General features: G+C 45.3%; 1 protein-coding gene across 2 annotated transcripts; it reads right to left on the bottom strand.

The window, feature by feature from the left end:
- Positions 1–610: 610 nt before the first annotated feature.
- On the bottom strand, positions 611–10,805 carry TSPO (translocator protein). 2 transcript variants are annotated; one of them, XM_042889643.1, is made up of 4 exons: positions 10,771–10,805; positions 4,732–4,930; positions 2,187–2,325; positions 611–1,321 (listed from the first exon to the last, which is right to left on the bottom strand). In XM_042889643.1, the coding sequence occupies exons 2-4, from the start codon at positions 4,917–4,919 to the stop codon at positions 1,148–1,150; spliced, it is 501 nt and encodes a 166-aa protein (XP_042745577.1). In that variant the 5' UTR covers positions 4,920–4,930; positions 10,771–10,805; the 3' UTR covers positions 611–1,147. The 2 variants fall into 2 exon arrangements, with proteins under 2 accessions (XP_042745577.1, XP_042745576.1); XM_042889642.1 differs by lacking the exon at positions 10,771–10,805 and adding an exon at positions 8,202–8,268.
- Positions 10,806–10,876: the final 71 nt, after the last annotated feature.

The following is a 10,876-nucleotide window of genomic DNA, read 5'->3' as shown; positions in this document are numbered from 1 at the left end:
GAGCAGAGGGGGAAGTTTCCTTCATTACAGAGGGGACAGCAGCATCATGTTTAGCAAACCAGAAGAATGACACAACAAAAGTAGTGAGATTTGTGTGGTAGGACCACAAGCCCACAGGGCTAAAATACTCTGTTATGCTTTTAGACAAAGGTTTTTTGTTTCTTTTATCTTCCTTCTTTTAGGAAGCAGGTGGGTGAATTAAGCATCTCAGATCTTACTGTGTCAGCTACCGTAATCCCAGAGAGGAAAAATCCGTTTCCATTTCTAAGCAGCTAAAGTGAGAAGGTGCAGGTAGGAGACAACTTCAGTGCCTGTGTATGCAGTCTGCCAACAGCCCGGCTTCTTGCTCCACTGACAGGGCTGAATGGTGAACACAGGACTTGTGGGTGCTCTGGCCAATGCTGCTGGGACTGCAGAGGTATGTACAGACAGCTGCTGAGTATTTGGGTGCTCTTGGCTTATAAATACTCTGAATTTGCTGTTTTGTCTTGCCTGCTGTAATGCTGAAAAGAGAGGAAGGGGCCCCCTTTAGGCTACAGCATCCTGTTACCTCGCGTTTTTTTTTCTTCTCATTCAAAACCTTTTTGTAACAAAAACAGTGGAAGAAAAGTAAGTTTACTTGTAGTTTAATATATTTATCTGACACTTAAGATTGTACAGTGCTTCCAAGCAGGGTGGCACAAATTGTGAAGAAGATCTGGTCTTAAACACTTGCAGAGTACAGTGATCAGAAGACACCGAAGCTGCAGTGAGACCGTAAGGCACCATGCTTAGTGCTAAACGTGATTGATTCAGGCCACAGTGGCACTTGTGGCTGTGAGGAGCAGCATTCTGGAAGCTGGATTTCTTCCTCTAAATGAAGTTGCAGTTAGTGCTTATTTCTGGTAATAGTTACAATGCTGTTTGTGATATAAAACATGATGCTGCAATACAGAAAACCAGTACCTTCTGATGTGCTCTGTTGTTTAATTTGCTACGAAACTTCATGCAGGCTTTGAGACTTGCCTACTTGAGGCACATTTGTTTAAAACAAGGATTGCAGCGTCAAATCATAATGCAGTGTAAATAGTTCAGCTGAAAAAGTAGTAAGGCATAACTTTCTTTAGAAAATTCTTGGAGCAAAAAAATGTTTTTGACCGAAAGCTGTTTATTCAGATTTCTTGTTGCGATTGTCTTTCCAGATCCGGTAATTGAGCGCAGAAGCCATGGTCAGCCAAGCTAAATACGGGACCATCAAGTAAGCAGCTGTTCTGTTGATGTGATACCAGGAAGCAGTGGTAGCTGTCGCTGTACCAGTTGTGAGCAGGAGAGTCGCCAGCCCCTAAAACACAGGAAGGTGGTTAGTGTCCTTTTCCTCATTGCATTTTCTTAATTAGATGGTATTTATGTGGCTCTTTCTACTTAGCACTGACACTTTGCAGCTCCCTCTGTGAGCTGACTTCTCAGCACATAGCTAGCAAAAAGATTTTTGCTGAGCTAAGAGTTGAACTGACTGATACACAGATAAAACAGTGAGAATAAAGGACACTGCAGCTGGGAGCAGACAAAATTCTTCTTATCCATACTCTTCTTTTTTTTTTTTTTTTCTTTTTCCATTGGTAACAGAAACAGTCCCTTAGCCACGTAATCTCACCCAGTGTTTTTCTGCTCTAGATACTGCCTAAAGAGATGTGGTGTGGTTGAATTAATTATGGTTTGCAAAGCATTCTGCTTTTAAAACATTGCTCTTATATTTAGAGAGCCAGGCAAATCATTTTTAATACTAATTTTTATTTTTAAGGTGAGCTGTTTTTCTTCAGCATGCAGAAAGCTGCTCTTGTCTAAACCAGATGCTGATTACGTGAGTAAATGATAAGCTTCTTATCGCCACTGTTTGCCAAAGAGATACCTAGGAACTTTGCTAAGGCATAACTGTTTGCATTTTGTAGTCGCAGAAGGCTCTTATCAACGGGTGTCAGAAGGAGCTACTTGTAATCTGAACATTTAAGGGTGTTGTAAATTCTCACAGGTGGCTGCTGGAATGCAGTAAGAAGAACAGCAGCAAACTTCTGCAAGCCATCTTCTGTACTGATGATACAAACCGGGTTCGGTTTCAGAGCGGAAAAAATCACGATGCAAGTTTTAGCCTCACCACCTCGCAGATGACTGCAAAAGCATAGGCTGAAGAAACAAACTTATTCACTTACCCATCCCATTTTGTGAGCTCCAAAAAATATGGGAGTCCATGCCCAGTTTAATGCCAGCTGCCCTGCATACAGGCCCAGAGGAACCACCGCCTTTTCACTGAAGCCCCCCAGTTCTTTCCAGACCAGGTAGGAGCCGTATCTGAAGAAAGCCAATGCAAGGGATAATCCAGTACGTTGGTTAGAAAGCGGCCGTGTTTTCTTAAACAAATGAAATCGCTTCAGTGTCAGTCTAAATTCACTTGGAAATGTCCTGGCACTACTTGACAGAATGGCTGACTGTGGGGGGTTGATTATCTGCTGCAAGACAGCAAGATGGAGAGAAATATTCCCTGCTCTGTCAGAGTTCTCATTTCTAGGTGCAGAAAAGCAGATAACTTACTGCATTTCAGTCTTAATAGAGAATGCTGTGTTGAAATGGAAGCAAGTCAAAGACTTGAAAGTAAAAGTTAAGTCTCTAAAGAGAGGAAGAAACAGTTGCTGTCAGTACTGAGAGAGGATGGTTTAAAAATACTTTTGTTTGGAAGAAACCTTTTTAAATACATGGAAATGAGTGTAGAAGTAGGAATTGAGACTGGAATGGACAAAATGAGTACCATCCCAAAGTGCATGCATGAATGTGGATGGTGACTGAGCAGAAAAGGAATCTATAGTCACATTTCAGAAGGGAGGAGGGAAGGGTACAGAAGGTACAGAGATTTTTAGGACTTCTAGAGAAAGAACTGAAGGCGTGTCCAGCACCCTCCCCCCCTTGTGGGGCACCAGCTTATAAAAAGATCTTCCAAAAATGTTCTGAAGTTTTTTAACAGATCATCTTAATGCCAAAGAAGAACTGTTCACCAGAACGATCCCAGAATACAAGCTGATAAAGACAAAAATTCTTTGGATTTGGGAAATGACTACTGTAAGATTTTCTTTTAAACTTTAAGAGACTGATTAGAACAGGGAGACTCTTGTTCATTTAACTTTTCCATTAGAGGTACCAATGCAGTTGACTACACAGTCATTCCAAGAGTCCCACAGACAAAGTGCCAACACCCTGAATTATACGCCTGGTTTAGAGTTAGTAACTGAATACAGATTCCACCTTCTCTTATGAGTCTGCTAGGTGTGTGAACTGCACTGTGCACCTGCTGAACAGCAGGGGGCTCAAATGTGTTTCTGTGGTAATGAACTTTCAAGCTGTTGCAGTCTACATATCTCAGTCACGTAAGGAGGATTTCTTTTTCTCTTTGACTCAGATAGTGACCCAGGCTTGCTTTGTGGCCATGTCTTTCATAAAGACTAAACAATGCAACTTTGGAAGCTTTTTAAACCTTGCTTTTAATTATTTATTGCTTTTAATATTCTCAGATTCTGTACAAACGAGAAGTCTTAACCACTCCAAGGTTTATACATGGCAGGTTATGGAAGCAAAAGCCTGATGATAAATACATTTTCAGTCAGCTAGATGTATATAGTATGTAGCTGAAACCACTTACTTCAGAACATATTGCTTGCTTTTGGTATTACCAAAGCAAGTGATTTTTAAAAGATTTAATGTGACGTCCAGTTTTATGATGAGAATTCAAGAAACAAGTTTACAGATTGCACAGTCAGCTTGAAGAGAAAGCCCCTCAGCTCTTGTCTCCCTGAGATAAGGCATTTTTTTTATCCAAGGGACAGCAACCCAAATTCTAACTCTGAGCACACAAAAGCAAAGAGCAATTAAATAAATATGCACACATACCCTGTAAGAAGAGGAAAGAAGAAAGAATACAGACAGAAAAGAGCATGTGGATCTGTAAAAATTACAAAGCCTTTATTTCCAGAAAAGTAAACCAAAATGAGAGAATGTTAAATCAGCTCTCTTACACGTTCAGGTATGAGTTCAGATACTGGATCATTGCTGTATTTTGCAACAGGTGTTGTAGTATTTAAATTAACTTGCAGGATAATAACATAATGTTGGAAAGGAACAGGTCTCTCTTATTTAACTGCTTTAAAATATTTGGCAGCACAGCAATTACTGTCAGAAGAACAGGGAATCATGAGGCCAAATCCCATTCCCACAGGTACCAAAGGAGACAGCAGAGGGTTTCAGATCTCTAGAACTTAACAGGCTGGCAGTTAAGCTGAAAGGGTGTATTAGTTTTGATTTTGGATTTATTTTAATTGAGCTATGTTAAAACAATTCTGTCCCAATCCTCTCACCCCTCCCTTTTGTTTTTAATTTCCTAAAACCACTGAAGGACATGCAGAGAAGAAATCCCAAAGCTGCCTCGCTTCACTGCTGCCAGCTTGGCAGATCTTCCCCTCAGAATGAATGAGGAAAGCAGATGAATGGCAGCTTTTCCGACTCCTGCTTTTGTAGTGGACAGTTCTACATACAAAGCGTGCCCGCACACAGCTTCCCCAGACGTATCTATACCTGCTAGACAGGCAGCTCGGTACAGTTTCTTGCAGACATACAAGCCACAGAAATTTAATAATAGTTTTCTAGTCTAGCACTGTATAATGAACAACCTGGAGATCACACAAGTGTATTGATACGATGTGAAAAACATACCCCATAGATGTATAGAGAGTTCCCCAAACTGGAGCAAACACCCAGTTAGGGGGACACCAGGATGGCTTCTGCAGAGATTCATACCACACTGGGATTTCCTTTCTGGTTATCTTGCTTCCTAAAACTCCTCCTGCATGAGGCAGGAGCGTGAAACCCACGGCTGAGGCCCAGGCTGGTACCACTTCCATTGAGACTGAATCTGAAACAAACCCAAGAAAGTGGATTGGCAGAGTAAGTTTAAAAGGAAACAACTAAACTATTTCATATTTTTTAGGCAGATTTTAAAAGTATACAGAGGAAGGGTCTGATTCACAGCCTACTCTTGTCTCTCAGTGCAGCTGAAATTAATGGATCTTGTATTGGCTTCACTGGACAATACTCACCTCCATATAGGAACCTACCATTTACTTTCTGGCTTTTTTGAGCTTTCATTTCCTTCTAAGCTTTGTGCAGTAAGGGTACTGAATTTTACCTATGTCAGTCTTCTCACTTGGGTATACCAGGGGAACAATGCAGTTTGAAAGAAACTTGCATTTCTGTATTCAGTGAGAGCTCCATTCATTCACTGGAGTGGTGCACTTGGGAATAAAGCAGTGTGTCTTGCCTGTGCCCAAGCAAAGTAGTTCTATACATTGTGTTGTGTTTCTAGCCTTGGAGGGTGAGCAGCGAGATGGATGTGATAAGCAGCAGATGCTTGAGAAAATGACACAAGATAAAACGCCAGGGAGGATGAAGATGGATAGGAGGAGAATGTAGCACCGGCTTCTTCCTGAAGCAGGCAATCATTTGTAGCCATCTTAGCTGCCAAACACATACGGTCCACAGGATTAAATTTGCCTGCAGAAGTAACACAAAGTGCTGCCTCACTCTGGTAGCCGAGCTGCTCGAGTTAGTGTATGGGCACCAATAAAACGAGTCAGAAAGTAAGCAGGGAAAAACTTGGTCACCATTTTTCTGGCCGAAAGTCAAATGCTATAAAAGATCTGTGTTTAGGTTGCTAAAATGCAAATAGATAAGAGGTGCAGTAAAAAGGGCAGAACCAAAACGTGTTGTTTTTCAAATACACAGTTGTCAAATACACCCCATTCCTGTTAATCTGTTTGGTGGGAGGGCAGGTGGCAGGAAGGAATCACAAAAGAGACTGCAGGAGGCAGTGGAAGCCCTGGGCCTTGGACACCCCCAGGAGAGAGAGCTGTAGGGCAGTCATACTCAGAGATGTGCCAAAGGAGGATGTCCTATATGAAACTGTATGAAGGTTTTGTTGGTACAGCTGTGTCTGATGCGATAAGGAGACAGTGGGACAGAGAAAATCCTACCGGTAGCAGATGTGCTTAAGAATAGGATGCTGCACTGATGGCATCATCTGTCAGAGCTCTGCTGGCACCCTGTGTTTTTATGCAGGGAACAGGAAGGAGCCAGGCCAGCAAGGGACATCTCCTGCACAATGGTCTTCTCACTCTGCCCATGTAGATGTAATGAGGATTAATTTAATTAATCCTCAGCCACAAGGCTGAGTAGGATCACAAACATTTCTGGTGGTAGATGCAAAGCAGAGATTTGCAAGAAAAGCAGCACAGAGGGATGGGAGAAGCACACAGGGTAGGAAAGTATGTAAGGAGTTAACAAGAAAGGCCGTGTAGGCGGTGGGGCTGCCTCAGGGGAGAGCTGTAGGAGGGAAGGAGTGGGAGCACACAAAAAGGACAGCAAACAAAGCAGTAAAGCTGTCAAAACCAGAACAGAAGGGTGAAGTGGTGCAAGGCAAAAGACAAGCCCAGCAGTGCCAAATGCAGAACTGAGCTGGGGAGAACTGGGAAAGGAGAACAATGTGCTAGCCTGCTGGAGTAGCACTGGGTCTTGGGTGGAGAACAGACTGCAAGGAGGGGAGGAAAAGAACTGCATAGCTCTGTGCTGTGGTCACTGCTGCACTTCCTGCCCTGTGTCCTTCCTGCTGCTTCACCACGTAGTGTCTTACCTAGAGTAGAGAAGTGAAGGCATTCTCCCACACCTTGGTCCTCTGTGGTTGTCCTCAGATGATAATTCCCAAAGGTTGTGTTAGAAGCTGAAAGCTCAGATCTCACCAGTTGTTACACCACTGCTCACATCATGAATAAGTGCACACTGGGGCTTAGTGTGCACTTCTGGACACACACCTCAAGGTGCCAGTCAGCTCTGCTGCTGCAGCACACTGATCCAATGCCAGTAGGTTCCCAAAGTGATAAGTGAGGACCTCAGGGGCGTTATACTCCGTTGGGCCACAGAAGCATCAGGGCAGTTTCCTGTAGGTATCAAGCAGCTGGGCTGCATCAGGCATTGTTCCTTTTGTCAGCTTCTCCCCATGGAGGAAAGGCCCGACATGGTTTGCAGGCTGGAAGTGCTGAATGCTATCAAATTGGAAATAAACTGCTCTGCCCTAGCCAGTGACTAAATGCACAGCTCCAAACCTGTCCCTCCACACATCAGAGGAAACGCTGAGTGACAAGAAATCAGGAGGGCACACGGAAATGGGGAAAGCACAAAGCACAGAAACAGCGCAAGTACTGCTGTGTGTGAACAGGAGATGGGAAGATACAGAAGTATAAGAAGGTGAAATGTACTGGTTTGAGTTGACTGTTGGTGTCCTATTCTTTTGACTGTTGTTACTACTAATTACATACTCTGTTTCCCAACAGCATTTCTCAGGACTTGCCAGCATTGCAAAATGCTCTCCTGCATCACATAGAGCTGTGTAACAAAGTTGCAGTGTGCCAGAGAGTCAGTCCAGTAACACACAGCTGTCTATCAGCAATGGAGCTCTGTATTTAACTCCCCAGAAGCTAAATTCCAGCATCAAATACCCATAAAAAGCAACAGCTGACTCATGGAGCCACACTGATTAACTCTGGAAGAAGCTTTGTCCATCTTTGGTTACTCGGTACAGGTTTTCAGTGAGGAAGTGACCACACAATGGAGATGTGCTGCATCCAAACAAAGAAGCTGGGACTAGAATGGCAAAAGATCAGGCAACAGTGATGGGCAGACTGTGACAGAAGGTGCAGTGTGTAAAACCCCAGTGTAAGGTAAGCACTGGAACAGGCTGCCCAGGGAGGTGGTGGAGTCTCCTTCTCTGGAGATGTTCAAGACCTGCCTGGATGCCTACCTGTGCGACCTACTGTAGGGAACCTGCTTTGGCAGGGGGGTTGGACTCGATGATCCCTGGGGGTCCCTTCCAACCCCTACAATTCTGTGATTCTGTGATGGTGACAAAGACAGGAGAAAACATGGTGAAGGGGTCTGAGTGATGCAATCTGATCTCAGGTTTCACTTCCAACCTTTCATGCACATGCAGCTTGCAGCCCAGTCCCAAATGTGCAGTGCAGCAACAGATCTGTGCTGCCTGTGGCATGCCCAGGAAATTTCTGAGAGTAATGGAGTTGAAGGGTTCATAAAGCATTGCCAGCCCTGCCTTTTTTTCAATGTAGCATCCTACCCACCTTTGTCTGAATTAAGCATGATGCTCACAGATTTAGGCCTGAAAACCATCTAAGTTTTTATGATCAACTATAATGAGACAAAAAGGATTTTTTTATTTTTTTTAACATTAATAATGCTGTTATTGTTCATAACTGGAATTACTCATTTGGAATTACATACTGTAACCACCTGATGTTTGCAAGAATGCATCAGGGCCAAAGGCGGGTTCCCAGCCACTCCACACCAGCTGAGGTGATAAGGATCCTTCAGCCACTCGTGCCCTGTTCTCACATATATGCAGGTTCTGCATTTGGAAACATCCAGGCTGTGAAACAGACAGCTTTCCTTCTCTAATTTGTTTTGTTTGGGGCACATCCTGTCTTCTAAGCATGTACAGACACCTGAAGTTACTTAGCGATAACTTACCTGGCACAGGTATGCTAGCACAGCCCCTCCAGCTGCATCCATTACACAACCTACACTGCTTTCCCAGTCGGGTCCCAGCTCCACTGCAGGGAGAGCTGGTTGTGCAATACTTCTGCACCCTGATTTTCATACTGAAGAAACCAGGATGTCTGTAGATGGTATCTGCAGCATGCAGACAATTTGATCTCTGCTGCTGGAGATCTTTACTCCCTCAACATACTTAATAGAAGCTTATTTCTGTTCCTCTCGTCTCTGCCCTGCAATGTTTTCCTCATCATCCTGCCCATTTTCTGCTTAGCCCAGTCTGGCTGTAGCAGGCCAGTTTGTTTCACCCATGTTAAAATACTGCTTCTGGCTATTCAAAGCAGCCGACCTGTCCAACAATAGTTCCAGCTTTGTAACGCACCAAGAGAAATAAAGGGGAAAATCGGCAACATTATGGCTTGCAGCCTTCTGTCTTTTTGCAGGTTGTTTTCCTAGGGTGGCACAATGTACAGAAAGTGAAGCGGAAGCTTTCCGTGTCCTCTCCTTTGTCTGGAAGAGGTTGTGTACAAGAAAGAACAGGGCGTGGAGAACAACGTGTACTGTGACAGAGGAGCCAACATGCCTCAGGGTAGTGAAGAAGTACCCAGAGTGAAGGAGCAGCTCTGTGAGAGCCAGGTGTGTGCCCTCCCCCATCCATCCTGAGCACTGCCAGAGAGCAGGAGCAGAAGAGGACAGCCGCTTCCATTGCAGTATTACATCCCTGCTCCAATAAACCTCTGACTAATCCCCTTAAGTAACTTGGTGCTGGCTTTCCAATCACACAGGGCTTAAGTTACAGCTATTGCATTAACAGTGCTAAGGAAAATCTCTCAGTGGGGCGAAGTTACCGACAAGGCTTTGGAGTTGTGGTCCTGGGCACGCTGAGGTAGAGACAAAGCCGCAGAAGTTGGGAGTGAGGTCCCCCAGAGGAGACACTTATCCTAATATGCTGTTTTGGGGGCAGTAAGTTTCTACCCAGATCTGAGAGGCAGCATGCAAATCCTCATTGGGGAAAGGCTCCACATCACATAGCTGCCCAAAGGATTAAGGGGTGCATGCCTGTTGGATAGCGATAAACCTCTTAGGTCTGCCTCGGCTCTGGCTGCTGGGAAACCGTGGCAATGAAGACAAAGTTTTCTCACAGCTTGTGGTACAGAACTTAGCTGCCTCAAAGGAGTCTTGTCTGTAAATCTTTAGTAATAGCTGAAGCAACATCAGGTGTGTTTGCCTGAAGTAAGGGACTTTTATGGCTCATTTATAATTTAAAATAATATATATTGCGTAATAGAAATACAACATAAACTTCTAACGATATGTTTATAGTGTGCACTTATAAATTAAACAGCTGATGGTATGTCCTTAAGGATATAGGTGAGCGACACAAGCATGCTTATCTGGTTTGGAGACACAGCAGGTCTCGCTGCCCAGGCCACTGCTTTCCAAAGGCAAAGCCACACACTGAGAGGCAGCCCTGTCTGCTGGGATGGATCTGCCTGCGTGACAATTTGCCATTTACTGCTCAGTCTCTTGTAACTTTCACCATGTACATTTGTGTAAGATCCTCACAACAGGCTGTATTTTAAAGACAAAGCACCCTTTAGACAGTCTTCCTTTGCCACCACTTCTCAAGCGCCATCCGTGTACATAATTAACACAGATATTCCCCTTGGATATTCCCCGTATGGGCGCCGTGCAGACCTGGGAATTCTTTAGACAGAGCGGGATGAAAGAAAACCTCTTCCAGGACTGCCTCCATAGCGGAGGGCAGTTGGCGGCCCACCCACACGGCCAAGCCCTGAGCGCTGCAACACGGCCAGCGCCCTTCGTGTGGAACCAAAGGGAGAGCGGTGCTGCTTCTGTTCGGGCTCAGCAGCCGGCGGCTCCCCGGGAACAGAACGGACCCCTCTAGATCTCAGCCGCTTCCCGAGGGGCCCGCAGCCCCAGCAACAACTGAGGAAACCAAGAGAGCAGAGAGAAACCGAGAAACCGAGGGAGCCTGGAAATCTAAGAAAATAAACCCGGCCCCTCCTGGCGCCCATGAGGAGATGTCCCATTAGGAGCTGTCGCGCCGTTCCGGCTTCCAGCACCGCGGCACAAGGGTCCCCCCCATCCCCGGCCGGGGCCAGGGCCACCCCTTACCTCCGCTCCGCTCCCGCGCCGCCGCCTCCTCTGCCGCGAGTGCCCACCCGCCGGCGGGGCCCGCCCCAAGGAGGCGTCGCGGAGCAGCGCGGCGCGAGCCGTGGAC

Source organism: Lagopus leucura, unplaced genomic scaffold (assembly GCF_019238085.1).
Source record: "Lagopus leucura isolate 7727_CA_CO unplaced genomic scaffold, USGS_WTPT01 Super-Scaffold_100159, whole genome shotgun sequence".
Lineage (NCBI taxonomy): Eukaryota > Metazoa > Chordata > Aves > Galliformes > Phasianidae > Lagopus > Lagopus leucura.
This window is presented reverse-complemented; position numbering and strand designations above follow the sequence as displayed.